The sequence below is a fragment of the Carassius gibelio genome, chromosome B23, assembly GCF_023724105.1.
Source record: "Carassius gibelio isolate Cgi1373 ecotype wild population from Czech Republic chromosome B23, carGib1.2-hapl.c, whole genome shotgun sequence".
In the NCBI taxonomy this organism is placed as follows: Eukaryota; Metazoa; Chordata; class Actinopteri; order Cypriniformes; family Cyprinidae; genus Carassius; species Carassius gibelio.
The window spans coordinates 24,422,017-24,441,865 of record NC_068418.1 but is presented as its reverse complement, the minus strand read 5'-3'; the positions used below and the strand labels follow the sequence as shown (position 1 = coordinate 24,441,865).

The 19,849-nt window shown below is 34.0% G+C and overlaps 1 protein-coding gene across 1 annotated transcript; it reads right to left on the bottom strand.

The window, feature by feature from the left end:
* Window positions 1–2,030: 2,030 nt before the first annotated feature.
* Window positions 2,031–15,906, bottom strand: LOC128011897 (serine/threonine-protein kinase 35). Its single transcript, XM_052594677.1, has 3 exons — window positions 15,223–15,906; window positions 11,534–12,296; window positions 2,031–4,455 (listed from the first exon to the last, which is right to left on the bottom strand). Exons 1-2 carry the CDS (start codon window positions 15,740–15,742, stop codon window positions 11,578–11,580), a joined length of 1,239 nt encoding a protein of 412 aa, XP_052450637.1. The 5' UTR covers window positions 15,743–15,906; the 3' UTR covers window positions 2,031–4,455; window positions 11,534–11,577.
* Between the last annotated feature and the right edge of the window lie 3,943 nt (window positions 15,907–19,849).

Sequence of the window (19,849 nt, the reverse complement as noted above, 5' to 3'; positions counted from 1 at the left end):
TTACAAATTTTACTGATACCAAACTTTTGAATGGCTGTGTGTGTGTATGTATATATATATATATATATATGATTATCATTTAATTTACATTTTATATAAATTCTATCAGTTTTAATGTTATAAATTAATTTAAAAAATAATAATTAAACTAATTTTATTAAACTAAATTAAATAATTGTAACTATTTATTTTAATTTGTCTGTATAGCCTGTGTGTTCATATAGCCTACATGTGTATAAAAATACATAAAAATATTATTATATTTTATGCATTATATAAAATATTTCATATAATTTTTTTATTAATAATATATACTCATGTTATAATGAGTGATTATTACATATTATATTATTAATATCTAACTATTAATTAATCATCAAATAATTTATATATTATGTTTGTGCTAAAGACACATAATTCACACACAGATGTTCAAATGAAGTCTCGACTTTTCAATGGATCACCAAGTCTGCCACTGACTCACAGCGTGTGAAAAGACCGCAGACAATCAAGTGTCGTCCATTAGCTGTCTTTTTTTTTTTACCTTTTCAGCTCTGCTCTTCTGGCGCCTCTCAAAGCCCCGGCTCTTTTGTGGCTCAGAAGTCTTCTGTCCTGCTCCACAGCCTCATTAACACGACGCTGGCCTGATGTTTGTTTAGTCGGATGTTTTTATGCATTTCAAACCTTGTCCGTTCATAAGCGAGATCAATGCTGGTCCTTTTAATCCAAGCGGAGCACAAAAACAGTATGTTCGTGATGTGTTGATGGAGTCTTTTGTGACGGTGACATGAGAAGAAGGTCCGTCTCGTCCACCTTCCCCATCTCTTTCTCGCTCTAGTTCTTAACTCACAATGAAAAGACTGAATACAAAGGTATATTTATTCAACTCTCTGAGATTAATTACAGTCGAGGTCTGATTCTTCTTCATAATGCGAGCTGATAATGATTCACATGAACCTTATCCATCTTCAATGAGCGCCAGTTAATTTGACATTTGGCCTGAAAAAAAAAGAGCTTGGAGGATCTCAGAGATGAAAAACACAACTAAAGAGTCACGCTCATCAACAAGATGACGTTCATCTGATGAAACACGTTTATCATCTAATATGTTCCTTTCATCTTCTGTTTTACTGACTTTTTGCACCATACTTCATCAACATCAAACCAGAAATAAACTAATTTATTATTTAGCATCGCATCACAAGAAAGTTTTCATGTAAAAAATGTGTTATAATAACACTTTTGTTCAGCAAGCATGCGTTAAACTCAACAAAAGTGACAGTATAAAGACATTTATAATGTTACAAAGACATAAACGCTGTTCTTTAGAACTTTCTACGAAAGAATCATGTAAAATGTGTCAGTTTCCAAAAAAAATATGAAGCAGTATTTTTTTTTTACACTGATAATAATCAGAAATGTTTCTTGAGCAGCAAATTAGCATATTAGAATGATTTCTGAAGATCATGTGACACTGGAGTAAATGTGCTGAAAATTCAGCTTTGATCACAAAAATACATTTTGCAATATATTTACATAGAAAACAGGTATTTTGAATTGCAATAATATTTTAGAATTTTACTCAAATTTACTATATTTTATAAAAAATTTTTTTTTAGGAAAAATAGACTTCTTTAAAAAACATAAGAACACTGCCGACTTCATGTAGTGTAATTGATTTGAAATGGTGTATTTAATGAGAAATCTTTTTTATTTATTTATTTTTTTTTCAAAAAGTGAAAATTATGATATATGAAGTCATAAATACGAGATAAGAAGACTAATAAAAATTTGAAATAGATAAAATTATGATAGTCCATGAGATTAAAAATCGTAATTATGACAAATAGAAATAAGATCATAAAAAGTCATAATTACAGCATAAAATGTAGAAATTATAACTAATGTCATAATTGTCAGATAAGTCTGATTACAGTAGAAATAAAGTCAAATTATGACAGTAATTATACGATAAAAAAGCATAACTGTGACAAAGCAAAACCTCATAATACACATCAAGCAAGACACAATTATTTTCTCCGATTTCTTTATTTCAACAAAACAAGAGACTACACACAATTTAAAAAGACTGCTTTGTAAAAACATCAAATGGCTCATAGCATCATCAACCAAACCCAGTTCAATATTAACCACAAGAAGACATTTGCACAATATAAAACTTCTGTAATCTCAAAATAATCAGTGAAACTCGGACAGAAAGAAAACAACTAGAAAGAGAAGAGTTTGGTTTGCGTGTCTGTAGTGATTAGTCAGTGTGCGTATCTCTGGTTAGGTTAGTATCGTTAAATAGTCGTCGTGTTTGTTTGACCCGCAAACCTTTTTCAGTGAACACCTGAGGGACAAGAAACATGACATTACTGACGAGTCCATGAGGTTTTTTTGGTATTTCAAGGTGAGTTACACTAAAAGTCTGATCCTAACAACTTCAGACCTCCAACGTCCTTGGAAAAACATCAACTTGTCTCGATAAAAGAACAACTAGAACTAGTTCCCTGTATGTGAAGAAACCTGAAGAAAGCCTCTGAAACACTGAAGAGGAGGAACTATTTCCATCAATAAAGAGATCATGTGCGATAAATGCAAAGATATTTTAGTTTTACTATAAAAGCTCTGGTTCTGCAACTCGTTCATCCCAAAAAAAAAAACCAACATAAACAGTGAAATGTCTGTTTGAGATGCTATGGATAAAAGTACTGCCACTGAAAAGATGCGACACACGACGATAGTGAGGGAAAGTGAGGTAGAAACACTAAGAATGTAAACTAAAACACTGACAGACGAAAAAACGATTTCTCACTGGCTGGTACAAATGTCCAGTTCACAGGAAAAAAAATGCGACCGGCTTCTTATTGTGACCTTTTATGTTCACCTTAAAAATCTTCACTTTCTCATTCCCTTCAAGATGTACAGTAGATGTACAGTACATGAGTTTGTTTCTTCATCAGATTTGGAGAAATGTAGCATTGCATCACTTGCTCACCAATGGATGCTCTACAGTGAATGGGTGCCATCAGAATGAGAGTCCAAACAGCTGATAAAAACATCACAATAATCCACATGTAACGCTAATCCACATCGCTCTAGTCTGACGGCACCCATTCACTGCAGAAGATCTATAGCTATATAGAAGATCTATCCATTTCTCTAATTTCTGACAAAGAAACAATCATCCACATCTTGGATGGCTTGAAAACTGTTCTTTCAACCGTGAATGTGCTCAGGAGTACAATTAACATGCATCTTTCAATTTAAAGCCTTTTTTCTTTTAAACAAAGATCTGATATCTGGCACAGCTGTAAAGTAGTGTGTTGAGGTTAAGAGAAATCCAGTTAGAGTGACTCAGTGATGCCCATCCTGCAACATTCCGTTTGGAATCACGTGATGTGAGGCGCTACAATTCAAACATTTCAAACTGTTCCATTCTAACGGAACCGAAACATTCCAGACAATGTGAATGTGACGCCTGTCTTAAAGCTTTTTGATGTGAAGAGCCAAAAGGAAATCAGACATTTTGCTACAACAATGTGAAGTCAGATGAAAACCAAGGTTAACAACAACAAAACTCATTTGATCCCTCGTCTAATTATTGACACAAAGTGGAGTCTGCATAGAAAATCAAACAATCTCCTGTTCAATGGCATTAGTACAAATACTCTGCTTTTGTTCTAGATCTAGATGAAGTGGCTACAATAGAAGGAATTAGATTAAAGAAAAAGAAGTTACTTGACAAAACTTGTAACCGCATTAATGGATCATATATATATTTAGCATTTGCAAATGCAAAAAAAAAAGAAAAAAAAAAAGAGAACCAATCCAACACTTTCTAAAAATGTTAAAATAAGGCACAAAGGGGGAGTTTTTGTTTAAAGAGGTGCTGTTGTTCGGGTCAGGTTTATTTCCAGCTACAGGAGAGACGGGTCACTACCAACCCAGTCATTCACATTATATCATTCACAGTGTGTCTTCATGTTTGTGAGTTTTATAATAACTTCCTTCTCTGTCGTCCTGTGAATATTTTAGAGCATTCACCACAAACATCTAACTATTTACATCTGTACTGTCTGGATTTCACAGAGGTGCAGACGGGATATATCGGTTTGAGGACATAGTGCAATGTGTGTGTGTGTGTGTGTGTGTGTGTATAAACCTGGTCTGAAACATCAGCACAGTCACAGCAGAGAACGAGAGGAACGTGAAAACATTGCTGGTGAGGTCCGAGCAGGAAACACATGGTCAGTTTGGAAGACTTGCATGAGGATCCACAGTAGAAAACGAGCGTGTTAATAAAGAAGACTGCATAGCATTTCCTTGTGAGGGCTTTTAAATAGAAATATTAAGTCATTTGATTTCACTTCTGCTTTTTGGAAGCGGTCACGAAATGAAATTCAGTTCAAGGATCCGACGTCCCTTTTTCATTTCCATCGCTGGGCAAACCTGTAGAGAGAGCAAAACATAACGGTTACTCAACCGTACTCTCATTTTCACCAAATACCACACAAAATCCTGATTTGGTGAATGAAATTATGGTGGACAAATTTAATTATGGCATCTCAAGTCATAATTCTAACACAAACAGTCTAATTTATGAAAGTAAAAAGCTGAAATTAGGACTTTTTGTCATAATTATGACTTTTTAAGGTGTAATCTAAAAAATGTACTAGCCAATCGCGATTCAATTACCAAGATGTTCGTAGAGGGTTGTTATGTCATAATTATCTAATAAATGTGCCAAATTGTCTGCAAATATTATCAAGTATCTCATAATTACATCTTTTTATCTCATAATTATGCATTTTTATATCTCATAGTTGATTTTCTAGCTCATCATTTTAAATTTGTATGCCATAATTTTACTTTTTAGGTTGTAATTATTCCTTATCCATAATTATGACAAGTCAATCTCATAATTTTTATAAGTTTTAAACACAATTATTGCTTCATATCTCATAATCTTGACTTTATATGTCATAATTATGACTTCCGTACCTCATAATTGCTACTTGTTTTAATTATGAATGATACTTTTTATGGTTTAATTATTACTTAGCATCTCAATTTTGATTTATGTTATAATTTTTCCCTTGAATTCCAAATGTTTCATTTCAAAAGTTATTTTTATTTGATATTTCATACATTTGACATTTTAAGTCAAACTTATATGGCCTTTTATCTCATTAATCATAATTGCATTGCAACTCTTAAGTCATAATTTCTACTTTTTAGGCCACAATTATTACATAGTATCTAATTATTTTGGCTTTTAATGTCATAACTATTACTTTTTAGGTTTAATTATTTATTGTAATCTCACCATTTATATTCATATCATAATTTCACCTTTTAAGTTTACATTTTTAAGTTGTATTTATCATCTAGTATCTCATTATTTCACCCATTTATGTCATAATCATGACTTTACATACTTATCCCATAATTGTAACCTTTTATGTAATAATTTCTACTTTTTAGGCCATTATTATTTCTTAGTATCTCATTATTTTGGCTTCTTATTTTATACGTTCATATATCATAATTGCGGATTTTAGTCATAATTATGACTTCAATTACTTGGTAGTACTCATAATTTTGACCTGACTTTTTAATCTTTTAATTTAACCTTTTAAATCCAAATTTTTACTGTAAGGTCATATTTATTAACACTAATCTGTCATATATTTTATCTCATAATTATATCTCATAATTCCCATTATTTCTGTTGTCCACGCTCAAGCATACGTACTGTGAAAGGCTTACATGAGCGACTGCATGCAAGACAAACTTGAACTTTAAAAATAAAGTAAGCAATGGTTATATTTAGCAAGCATCATGGATAACTTCTTTCTGAAAACCCAATAATCCAGTGCATGACGGGTTAGCAGCTGATATCTGAGCTCAACACAGTAACATGCAGGTGTTGACAGATGTGGTCGGAGTCAGCAGGATGCCTCCACAGTAGCTGTGGTTGTGTAACTACATGTGGGCTTCCTTCCAAACATCACATGAAAACTTGTTTTTCCTCGCCGCTGAACGAACCTGATGCATGGAGACTATGATATTTCTGATTGATACGGCGCACTATAATCACAGACTACACGGCTGGCTTGTAATCGCAGGTCCATGTGTCGGACAGCTGGCCACGAGATGATTTACTGATGCAACATGGTGTCATCCAAGCTGTTTCTGCATCAGATCCGATTTCATCTCTGGCCAGCTATGGCTGTACACAATCCGATAATGCCGTCTGTCCAATTGTTTTTCTGAGTTTGACCTGATCAGATGTACTTTACAGAGAGATTTTTCACAAAAGGACTACATAAACTAATTGGGTAAATAGACACGTTTAGCCAGTTATTCTGACAGACACCAAAAAAAACCTGCTGAATAGTTTTCACACAGAAATTTGAAATATAATAAAAAATAATATGATTTACAAGAAATTGCTTCTTTAGTCTTTCTACTTGACATAATTTCACGCTTAATTTAATGTGAAAACTAACAAATAGGGCGAACTCTTATAAATAATAAATAAATAAATAATAACGTATTAAAAAGTATTATAAAAATGCATGCATGAATAAATGTTTTTATAAAATTATGAAACATATGTTCTATAATAGTTCTTAACCAGTTTTAAAAACAACATCTGCTATAAATAATTACATTAATAATAATAATAATAATAATTCAATTAATACTTATTATTTTTAAATCACAATTAATTAAATAAACAGCAAGTAACGTTAAATTAAACAATTAGAAAGACTGAAATATTTTATTTTATATTATATATTTTTTTGTAAAATGTACTTTGTTCTAATTGACTTTGAAAAAAAAAGGTTTAGAGTGTAAAAACGACTTCAGTTTCACATCTTATATTAGGCTTTTGATTTAATAGTTTGAAAATATTTAATACATGAACTTAATCTGAAGATTTACAAAAAAGCAGCCCTTTCGCATCATTTTAAGAAGAATAAGAAAACAAGCAGCCCATTGAAAAGTGTGCTAAATAAATGGAAAAACAGCATGTTTTCATGCTTACATAACAGCCTATAAACCCTCACTCCTCCCCGACAATCGTGAAAAACACTCCTGAACCAGCCCCAGCTTCCCCAAAGGAGCCTGAATCTCCACAACGCAAACAAACAATGTTGCTTTTGGATTAAATTTAACAAGACATGATTTCTGAAAAGAGACAAATGCTCTGTTAAATGCATTAGTTCCAGTCTAATCAAACGACAGTCGAACATTAATTTGTCTTTATTGACTTTATCTACAATATTTAGACTTCTAAAACCGCTTTATCCATTTAATGATTTACTTGCCACAATAATGACTTTTCTTGATTAATCAGATTATTCGGCATATGATTTAACTTATTAAAGTGTTTAATCGTTTGACAGTCTTACATTTGAATAAATTAAACAGAAAGGGAAAAACATGGTAGTTATGATTCAGATATAACTGATTCAGCAAATGTGCTATATCTTACAATAAAAACAACAAAAGCAGCAAATATGTGTTAGTATTATTACAAATAATGAGTTTAAATATAAATAAACGATATAATAAAATTCAATAATAATAATAACAACCATAAGTTAAAATACATTAATAAAAAAGGAACAATAAAGAGTATTAAACAAATTGAATATTAAATAATTAAATAGGTAAATTACACTTTATTGAATATTATAAAACATTAAAAAGTAAATAATTAAAAAAATATATTAATTCATGCATTTTTTATAATACTTTTTAATACTTAATTTTTTATTTATTTATGAGTTTATTTGTTAGCTTTCATATATTAAATAATTAAATTGGTAAATTGCACTTTATTAAATATTTTAAAACATTAAGTATCAAAACCAGTAACGTTAAATAGAAAACAATAAATAAACAAAATAATAAACAATAAAAAGACAATCATCATCAATAATCATTACAATAATTATGACATGTTAATTATCAATAGTGTCAAATGACAAATAATAAAATTTGATATTAATGATAAGATTATTATTATTATTAGTGGCAGTAGTTAAAATCAAATGTTAAAAATAACATACACACACATATATATATATATATATATATATATATATATATATATATATATATATATATATATATTTATATATATATTTATATATATATTTATATATATATTTATATATATATATATATATATATATATATATATATATAAACAAGGTACTAAAATGAAAATTAAACAAATAAAATTAATTACACAATTAGGAAACATTATTATTGATAAGGAAGAATATAATTTACATACTGAGTCACACATAATATGTATTTTCATTCCTGTGGTTTAAATTACAGAACGTGTGATTATTTTATAAACCGATATATGATAATATATGAAATATGATGAAATATATGACGAATGTTTATGTTATATTAGTATATTTGAAGGATCCAGCACATTAGTGATGGTTGATGTGAGTGGTGTACTCAGTAATACAGATGCAGTATACACAGGAGCAACTGGCTGGAAGGCAAAGAACAAAATGTTCTGAACGTGAGCAGAGACACCTCTACTGTGTGGGGTCAGGGAGGGCTTCTGTGCACAGCTGCAATCATCTCCTCGTCCCAGGATAAAAGTCTAAGGGAACGGAAAGCGCTCGGGGTGTAAATACACAAAAATACCCCCTAAAACACCCCCCCGTGAGACGAACAGCTAGACCAGCTTGTTTTGACGGATGGCTGCCTCCATTCAGGCCGTCCGGGAGAGAAAGCAGGGAGTTGCATAACCGCTCTATAAGCTTTCTGAACGAATGACGCATGAGTCACATCCATACGGCCCGTGCACACGACGCTCAACCCATCTGACACCAAATAAGCCGGCGTCACTGTATTTCACTGGAGATGCGTGCTAGTCTGAGCGAGTCATTGTTTTAGTATGTTCTCGCCTCGGGACACCAACACAACGAGTTTTGATTAAAATTGTGCTTTAAAGCCGCTTCTAAAATGCATTTCATTTCCTCTGGCCTCTTCAGTTGAATCGCATCCAATGCAAAATCCTTAAAAGAATGCAATAAACTCTGCTAGAATGCCATTCCTGTATTACTGATGTTGCATAAAAATCACTTCTTATACCCAAAACGTGAAGCACCTGGTTTAGCGTTTAAAATTGGACTTTATTAAGACTTTAAGATGTTCATTAAATTAAAGCCTTTAATTACTTGCCAGAATAATGTCATATATTTTGGCTTATTTTATTATAAATATTTAAATATTACATATAAGAATATACATATTTTAGGAAATCTTGACATTTTGATTAATAAAATATTTAATTTTATTAAAATGCACAAAAGAGGACAAACATACAGTTATAATTATTACTAAAAATAAATAAACATTGGAGATTTAGCCAATTTTACTGATTTTGTGACTGATTATTTAGTATAAGATTCCAACATGATTCTAAACAAAACACATAAATATTTTATTATTAATTAATTTAATAAAATAAAAAACATAAACTTTGTGAAATTAACTATTATGAATAACTGACATCATTTTACACATCATATTTGCATTATTTGAATTAAAACCACACAAACAGAGCCTCAGTATGATTTGAATACAAATGCTAAAGAGGGCTTCTAAAATGCATTTCATTTCCTGTGGCCTTTCCAGTTGAATCCCATCCAATGCAAAACCCATAAAAGATTGCAATAAACCCAAAACATGCAGCACCTGGTTGGGAGTATGTGGCGTATTAAACTCTGACGCTATCGCCTCTGGCAGACTGCATTCTGCTGCTAAAACGGTGTCGGATCTTGTTAATCAGATCATTCGTGGAGCTCAGGGTGTGGCGTCAGAAAACTAAACAGGCCTGTGAGTTGAGCGATGGGTACATGCTGCCCCCGAGGCCAAATACATGGGTTTGCACCAGGAACGATGAGGAGTTCTTCAATAGTTGAAGAACTCTAGCTTGGATTAAAACCAATTTGGCACATTGAGTACTTTAACACTTATGTACTCCAAAGGCTGCCAATAGAGTGCTGAAGATATGACGTATTTTGTAGACCTATTTTCAACATTATGTGGTCTTCAGATGGTCTTTTTTTAAAATACAATAAGTATCAGCGGTGTGCGAAGTGACCAACATTTGGTTTTTGACCAATGAAAATGTGTACAATTTAACAATTGGATAGATTTGTTAAATTATGGAGCCATATCGAGATCCCAATATCTCAGAGAATGAACCATACAGGACCTTAAAAATAAGGATCCCCAAATAAAAGTTTGTTAAAAGACAAAATCTAAAAGGATATTAAGATATCTGTAGTACTTTGTGAGTTACAGCCACGAAAACTTAAAAAGAAAAAGAAAAAAAGTGCTTTTCCCCCATTTTTGAACCATCACAATTGGAATATAATGCCAAAAAGATCGCTAAAGTTTACAAAGTTTACTAACAGACATACCAATCTCTGTGTAAAAAAAATTAATAAATAATGCTGCCATCATTCTAAAGTCAAAAACAGTTGTTTACTTTATGTAATCCACTATGTGATCCCCTCTACAAAATAGTGCATTACTCTAGTAGACATTGAATATTTTGGTTTTTATCACTATTGTCTCCAGAAAAAAATAAAACGGATTTTAAAGGGCCCTATATGTGCTGGATATGCTATAACACTGGAGAACGGAAATGCAAAGCACCCTTCCAGTTAAGAGTCAGACATGACTTGCGTGTCCAGGAAAAACATTTATAAGATTTTTTTTAATAAAATATCCAATACCCACAAGTGGTTATTGGATATTTTATTAAAAAAAATATATATATTTTTTATATATTTCATTCAGTTGTGTACTAAAAGTTCCCAAGGATTTGGAAATCCAGAGAAATTTCAGTTTTAAATAATGACACGTCCCTTGGTCATTGTCGCCTATCAATAACACAATATCCTCGCCAATCCTCGCTTATGAATACTACGGCAACACACATGGAGAAATGCGGACGTTTAAGTTATACCGCATGTAGAACACCACTGTTGTGCATTTATGTTATCACGATTACATTTTGGAAAGTACGAAGAAAAAAAAAACATAGACGTACACCAACTGAGGCAAGAAGGCATTGGGACAAACACAGAAATAAAACTAGAATAAATATTGCCGTGGCGTTTCCAAAACGGAGAGAGCTTCGCGAAAACCTGGGACTGGACAGATTCTCCACTCTCACGTGTGTTTTAATAGACAGTTAAGCAAATATCATCCGTGAAAATTATTTGGTGAAAATAACATCTCCCATTGTTACATGCTCCATCATTGCGTCATCGAGCTCCGCCTCTGTTATTGTTTTGAAAATGCGACCTCTAGTGGCGAAAACTTACATATTGTGCCTTTAATACATTTCAACAACCCAAGAGGTCTCATTTTAATTCATAATGGGATTTAAACTGCAATCTTGACTTTTGGTCTGAGGTGAACAAAAATGGTGAACACAGCATCTAAAATTTTAATTGCAACCCACCTGAAAAATGTGCATGCTCGCTTTCTTCAGCCAATGGGTTTGACTTACGCCGCCCATGTGACTTGGTCCATTCTAACCTCCAACTGAGACGCGTCGGGCCGGTCCTGCGGGTTGACCGCCAACATGTCCTGCAGAAGCCGCCTGACGCCTTCAGACATGATGCTCCGCGTCTTCTGTGGGATGTTCAGGACCATCTTTGGGTTCTCTAGCAGGGCCTCACCCACCGGGACGATCTCGGTCCCCTGGCGGACGTATGTGCCGAGGAGCTCTCGCTTGGACTCGGCGTCGATGAACGTGATCCGCTCAATCATGGCCCAAATGATGATGCCGAGAGCAAAAATGTCCGCTTTGGCAGTGTAGTGTCCCTCCCACACCTCCGGAGCCATGTAGAAGTCGGAGCCGCATGCTGACGACAGCCAGAATTTGTTAATGTTCACCATGTTTTTGTTCACCTGGTTGTCGCCTTCGCTCTCCATGCAGCTGAGTGCCGCGCAAACCTTGCTGAGGCCGAAGTCGGCGACCTTGATGACCGGATCGCCGGATTTCTGCGAGATGAGAATGTTGTCTGGTTTGAGGTCCCGGTGGACGATGTTGTTCTTATGGAGGAAGGCCACAGCGCTGGTCATCTGCTTCATGAAACTACGGTTGGTCCGTGGATCAGGCCGCCGTGAGAGGATGTACTGGTTGAGGTCGCCGCCGTCGCAGAACTCCATAACAAACCAAAGATAACACGGTTCCTCTGGGTAACCCAAGATACGCTCACCTGGAAAGATAATAGAATACAGTTAGCGACTCTTCTGCTCACCAAGGCTGCAATTATTTGACTAAAAATGCAGTTAAATCAGTAATATTGTGAAATAATATAACAATTTGAAATAACTTTGCTCCATTTCAATAAAATGTAATTTATTCCTGTGATCAAATCTGTATTTTCAGCATCATTTCTCCAGTCTTCAGTGTCACATGATCCTTCAGAAATCAGTGTAATATTCTGATTTGTTGCTCAAGAAACATTTCAGATTATTATTAATCAGTCAAATTATGATTATCAGTCAGTCAAATTATGTATTATGTTAGTCAAAATTGAAAACAGCAAAGATTACAGTTTATATATATATAAATATTGCATTTTATATATAAAAGATTGCAATATTTTCCAATTGATACATTTTGACAGATTTTTTTATTTTAATATCACTGAGGTACTATAGTACTAAGTATATTTTAGATTTATTTTTATTTTTATATTTAACTATTTTATTATTATATTTTGATTAGTTTTTATATTCTTCCTATTCCTTTGTTATTTTGGTTAAAGATTTATTAATTTGATTGTGTGTTTTGTTTATATCTTTATTCGTTTTATTTGTTAAATGTCTGCGTAATTTTAGTTGCCTTGGCAAGTAGGTTAGTTATTTTATTATATATACACATTTATATTTTTAATTGTAGTTTCTTTCAAGCAATTATTATTATTATTATTATTTTATTTTTTTGTATGGCTTTATTATTCAACTTTAATAACCCTGGTTAAAATTAGCATTTGTTTGAGGTTAGACTAAACCACTGATGGCAGATCAAACCCACTCCAAAATCTCCTCGTGCTTCATTGAGTTATTTGTGCTGAGTCAGACGAAACGGCTCTTTATTGAATGTCGCTGGTTTCTAACTGATAAGCTGCTGTTTCTGGCTCGTTAACAAACTGACATGGTTGTGTTTGATTAATCCCAGTCCTGTTCAAACTACAGCAGCTTTACTGTTCATACTCCGAGCCTTAGAACTTCATTGTTGATTTAGCTAACGCAGACAGGCTAGCAAAACACCAATCAGACGTTAGCTGAGCGGCATGTTTGGATGCTTTCCAAAGAGCCCGTATGAGAGTAAACCCTGATAATCTGTCTGTGTTCTGTGATAACCAACATCGCTTAGCTTCAGGAAACAAGGGTTAGGGAAATGCATGGAGAACCGGTGGACTCTGACCCATACAAATGCTGCAAGAACTTAGAAACACTTGGGGAATTTTAAAAATGACAATTTCCAAGTCTCAAAAAATTATATCATGTAATTATATCATGTAAAAAATCATTTCCAATTTCTTTTTTTTTTAAAGTTATGCACCACTTAAACATTTTTTTTTCTTTAGTGATTGCAGTGATGTGTCACTAAAGTGATGACTTAAAAATGAATCTTTATTGAACTATGAACATGTGAATGTGTTGTAAAACTTAAACTATTATAATCTTTCCAGGGTGTATTTAGTAAATATTTTAGGTCAGTGGCAAAGTTGAGAGCTGTGAATATGCTTACTGGCAAAACTGACCTATGCAGGTCACAAATGCAGAATGACTGCTCTGTAATACCCATAAAAACTTTAAAATTCATAAAAAAAATTGGGAATTTATATTGCAGAGTAAATGCACCAATCTACAGCATTCAACGACTCAGATTTTGTTATGGTGCAATGATTTTAAAATAAATCTTGATCCTGTAATCAGTATCAACTGCACAATGACAGTATATTAATAAATCTACTAGAAATACTTAAGGTCAAAGAGCTTTGACTGGCAATACAAAAAAAATAATTCTTGTGATAAATTAAACTGTGATCCATAAATGTGTTTATTAGCCAAATGAGCTAGAAAAATACATTCAAATAACTCCTAAACAAGCCTGTCGCGTCTGGATTAGTTTTTCCATTGTGGACGAGGCCAGTAAATGGTGACACTTACATAACAGGCAGTCAGCACAAAATAGATCCTGCTACTGCTGAGGCCAACCACAAATATAGCACTCGCACGACACCACAAACACGCAACCTCAACACACCAAATCACAAAACACCAACGTCCCATTTCAAGAATTATACACATTATGTGTCTCATTTCCTTTTGTGTGAATATATATATTCACAAATCCCATTTAAATCCATTTTTTTATGGAGTACAGATGTCTGACTGCAGGATGTGTAAATAATTCATGTCAAAACTATATTCAGGGTTCACGTGCATGGAAATATCAGACGAAAAAATAAAAAAATAATAATAATATGATTTCCAGGCCTACTAAAATACAAAATAATACAATTTTAACAACTAATAAAAATGTATATTTCCAATTAGATTTTTTAAGTTATGCACTAAAACACCTAATGAGCTCAAACTGAACTTTTGAGACTGCAATTACTTAAAAATTAACCTTTATCTAGTAAATTTCTTCAAAAACTACTTGCATTCTGCTCAGTGACAGTAGACTTCAATCTGATTTTGACAGCATGCCCATAGATGACAATATTATTTAATCTACTGGAAAAAGAGACTCAAACTTTGAAAACTGCACACAAAGACTAAAGCATATTGGCAGAAGTGATATTGGCCTATAAGGGAGAGAAGGGGTTAATGCATGATGGGTGCTAGAACATGATGTTCCCTCACGCACAGAATGCCTTCTCTTCCTACGTATGGTGACATGCATAAAGATGCCCAGTACAGGCATGCATTACATTAAAATAGTGCAATTTGTCATGCTTGCAAAGTTGCATTGCTTTTATGCACCTCAAAAGGCATATGTGCTACAACACTAAACAATCCACTTCTTGTGTTGACACTCAAAAAAAAAAAAAAAAACAGATATCAATCAATATATCAGTTCATCTTATGACAACAACATGCAACAGCTCTACAGTTCTTTACCTTTGAGTGAAGTTTCAACTAATCTCAAATACTGTTTGTTTCGTTTGTTCCCGTGGCTCATTTTCTGTGCCATCCCGTTTCTCTGCAGCACGCACTCCTCCAGCTGCACCACGTTCTCGTGCTTCTTCTCCAGGCTCGCCAGGGCCCAGAACTCGGCCAGCGCCAGCTCCACTTTCTCGGGCGCGTCGCAGCGGAGCTTCTTCACGGCCACGCGGGCTCCGGACCTGCGGGCGACGGCCTCGTACACCACACCGTAGCTCCCGCGACCCACCTCCCGGATCAAGCTATACCTGGGCGTCTTCAGGAACACGGCGGGATGGAGACTGTCACGCTTGAGGAAGCCCGTGGAGAAACAGTCCTCCTCCTCCATGAGCTCCTCGTCGTCCTCGTTGGTCTCCACAGGCAGCGGGCGCAGGACTTTACCTTCATCCCGCCTCATGTGTGCGCTGGGCGGCTTGGCTCGCTTGCAGCACCGCCGGAGGCGCGCTAGTCTCCCCTGTGTGCCGTTGCGCAGCTCCATGAGTTTATTACCCCCTGTGTTAACATATGTTTCGGGGCAATAATCCTATTTTTCATAACGTCTCTGAAAAGCCGCGGGAGTTGTCACTTTTGGGGAAACTCGACAGGTTTGTTTGTGTCTTTTTGTCACTTCCTCCATCAAACGTCTCTGACTGACATAAACAACATCAACTCGAGCGGGGAGGGGGCGTGGCATCAGCGGGCTGTTCCATTTCATTCATTAGACGGGGGAGGCGTGTCACAAATGCGAACAATTTTCCTAGTTTAAACACCATTTAAACGATTTATTCGCACAATGTGCTCAAAAATATACGAATACCAAAAGCAATACTATTTAAGGTGTTTTGTTCTTCATATTCTTTCCCCCCAAAATTTAAAAGTTAATCGTTCCGCCCAAGCCTATGTGTGACCTTTAACTGTCTATGTGTGTGACCCTTGACCACAAAAGCAGGCATACAGGAGCTGGTTGTAAAATTATAATATCATCAAAAAGTTTATTTCACTAATTCCATTAAGAATTTTGGATTTTCCTTAGTTTTCAGTTATAATCAAAAAAGTTAAAAGAGATTTGAAATTTGAGTTTATTTGATGTGTTAAGAACAAATACTGTTACCTGTTATACTTTTTGGTTACAGTTTTTTTTTATTTCTTTAACTATAATTAAATTAGATTTATGCTACTATGCTTCATGTATTTCATTTGTTAAGAAAAATGTTCATTAAATTGTGGGCCCCTTTTTATATTATAAATCAGTGGTGTCATACATTTATTATTGATTCGAAAAAAGTACAAGCCAGGAAGTACAATAGAATAAACAAAATACATAATAATAATAACTTAATAATAATAATAAAATAATGTCAAATGAAAAGATAGAAATAAAGTTAAATAAATGCATTCAAATGTTTGTCACATTTTACAGTTTCCTATTTCTCTCTCTCTCTCTCTCTCTCTCTCTCTCTCTATATATATATATATATATATATATATATATATATCCATTTCTGTACATTAAATGCAAACGTTAATGTAAACACACCCAGCATCATTCTGTAGTTAATATGCAAATTAGGGAGATCCCTTGTACACCTCCAAAGGGGCGGGGGAATGAATGGCATATTTGCGTTGAATTAAACATTTATGCGGGTTAAATTCAGCAAACATTTTTTAAGCCTATGAAAAGACTGCGTCTCGATCGTTGTGAGTTGTGGCGCGGTGCTCCGTCCTCTGCTGCGTGGGTCTGCACGTGAGAGGAAAGGTGGCACGTGCGGTACAGCATGTACCCGCACGCAAGCACGCACGGACAGACCCTGACGTCATCAGGGGGCTGCTTCTTTATGCCAGTATATACTGCTTTGTCCTTCAGTATATGCTTCTTCGTTTTTGTTTTAGTTGTTCCATCACAATACGTTACACAAAACGTTACACGTTTCTGTTACAACAAATGTTCTTTGAATGTTAAAGTTAATTAAAGGTTAATTAATTACTTCATATTGTCTTTTGCATATCAGTCATAAAGCCATCGTCGTTGTCGTCATCATCCATATTTGGATAAATGGGAGTTGTAGAATTATATAAAATAAAAAAGTGTATAAAACAAACCATTCATTTTATATATATGTTCTATAAATCTGATGCAATTTATTTTATTTATTTAGTTATTATTTCTAAAAACGTCATTCAGTTTGTCGTTTATTTAATAAATTATTTTAATTTCAAATCATTAACAAATATCTTAAAAATAAATTTGCCAGTGGATTTATTATTATTATTATTATTATTTTATTTTGTCTCATATGTAAATGCAGTAAATTTAATGATGTTTCTCATTCAAAATTTGATATTTGGTGCAAGTGTTGCTAAAATGGGTGTCCTCTGAATAAATAAATATCTAGATTAGAAAAGACTCAATTTGTGATTAGCTTAAGAAAGACTGAACTATGATTTTTAGCTCCTACAAAGAAAATAGTTTATTTTCTCTGTGATTTAGTGTGAAAAGTAAAATAACTGTGTCTTATGTGAGACAGAAGAATGAAATCAATTCCATTGATTTCTCCAAAGCACAAAGCTGGAGAATGGACAGAAAAAATATCATGTCTTTCAATAAACAGCTATGTAATTGAATTCAAACACCAGGGGGCCGAGCTCCAGAGTTTACAGCTTTAATTGCTGCCCACTCAATGCCAGTGATAGTTTCAGGCTGAAACAAGACGGCTGAAGATCAAATCACAAGCGCGCCGCTCTCACATCATTAAATTCTGCCTCTCCTCCTCACGTTTAGAAATTACACTGAAACACTTCAGGCATTTCAGCAATTTGATTGCATTTCCCTGTGACTCACCAGCTTGTTAACAGAACACCATCAATGGCCATTGTTTGTATTTCAGGTCATTCTGACTGCAGCTTGCTCTTGACCCTCCAAAGCCTTCGTTGGTTCTTACTGTAGGCAGATTTTTCTTTTTTTCTGCTCAAGTTTCAGGGTCACAGTATTTTATGACTCACATGCCTCTCTTTCTCCTCTTTCTCCATCATTCTCTTGTACACACCACACAAAGCATCATGTCGCCTCAAGTTGCCACAGCAACATGAAGGACAGAATAGTTTTTTTTTACAAATATAAATGAAAAAACACGCAAGCAGATTCACAACAACATGCTTGTGTTCATCTTTGGAAACGTAAAAAGCAGACCTGATATATGAATTACCCACTAATATATATATCTATATATCTATATATATATATATATATCTATATATATATAGATATATATATATATATATATATATAGATATATATATATAGATATAGATATATATAATGTATGGTAACAAAGAAAAAATTACTAGAAAGACTGTAAATTCAGTGTAATAATAATTCATTTTATTTATGGGCGCCTTTCAAGACACTCAAGGACACCCTACAATTATAAAATACATAATTAAAACAGAAGAAAAACAAACAAACAATACAATACAACACTATAACAATAATACGAAGAAAAAGTAATACCCAATCACTAAACTAAAACTATTATGTATGTCCTGAGGTAGAGTACTCCAAATAGTCGGAACAATACAACTAAAGGCTCTACCTCCCATGATAGTCACACGTAAAGATGATACAAGAGTCACAGAAGCAGAAGACCTGAGAGATCGAGTAGGTGAATACACATGGAAACCAATGAAGGTGCATTAAAACTGGAGTAATATGCTCTTTCATCTGTGTTCGTGTAATGATACAAGCCACTGAATTCTGAACCATCTGAAGTTTACGTGAAACACCACTGAGAAGAGAATTTCAGTAATCAATTCAATACGTAACTAATGCATGCACAAGGACAGTAGTACCATTAGCAAAAGTGGTGCTAGAAGACGACTGATATTTCACAGATAGTAATGTGCTGACCGTGTAATATTATTTACATGTGCCTCAAGGATGACACCCAGGATGACAAGGATGACACCCAGACTCTTAACCTGAGAAGGAGAGATAACAGAATCATCAATAGTAAGTGTAAAACGTCCACGGTTATGCAGTTTTGATTAAGTACTTAAGAATTCAGTCTTCTCATCATTAACTTTGAGAAAATTGCATGTAAACCATGATTTCATTTCAGAAAGATATAGTAAAAGGGAAGAATATGGTAATACTGAACTGGGCTTCAAAGACATATACAGTTGAGCTGGGTGTCATCTGCGTAACAGAGAAAGTTTATATTAAATTTATGGAAAATCTGTCTTAGAGGCAATAAATAAATAATAAACAAAAGAGGGCCCAAAACTAAGCCTTGAGGCACACCACTGGTTATCTGAAATATCTGCGATTTACATTTTTTTATCTGAACGAACTGAGTCCGACCAGATAAATATGATTTAAAACAATCAAGGGGGATACTAGTGATTCTGATAGAAATCAACCTCTCCAACAAAATACTATGTGAGATAGTGTTAAAAGCTGCAGTTAAATCAAGAAGAATGAGTATTGATAAAAGTCCAGAATCCACAGCCATTAACAAGTCATTTGTGACTTTAATAAGTGCTGTTTCCGTGCTATGATATGGACGATTGACAGACTGAAATTGCTCAAACAAGTTATTCTCCATTAAAT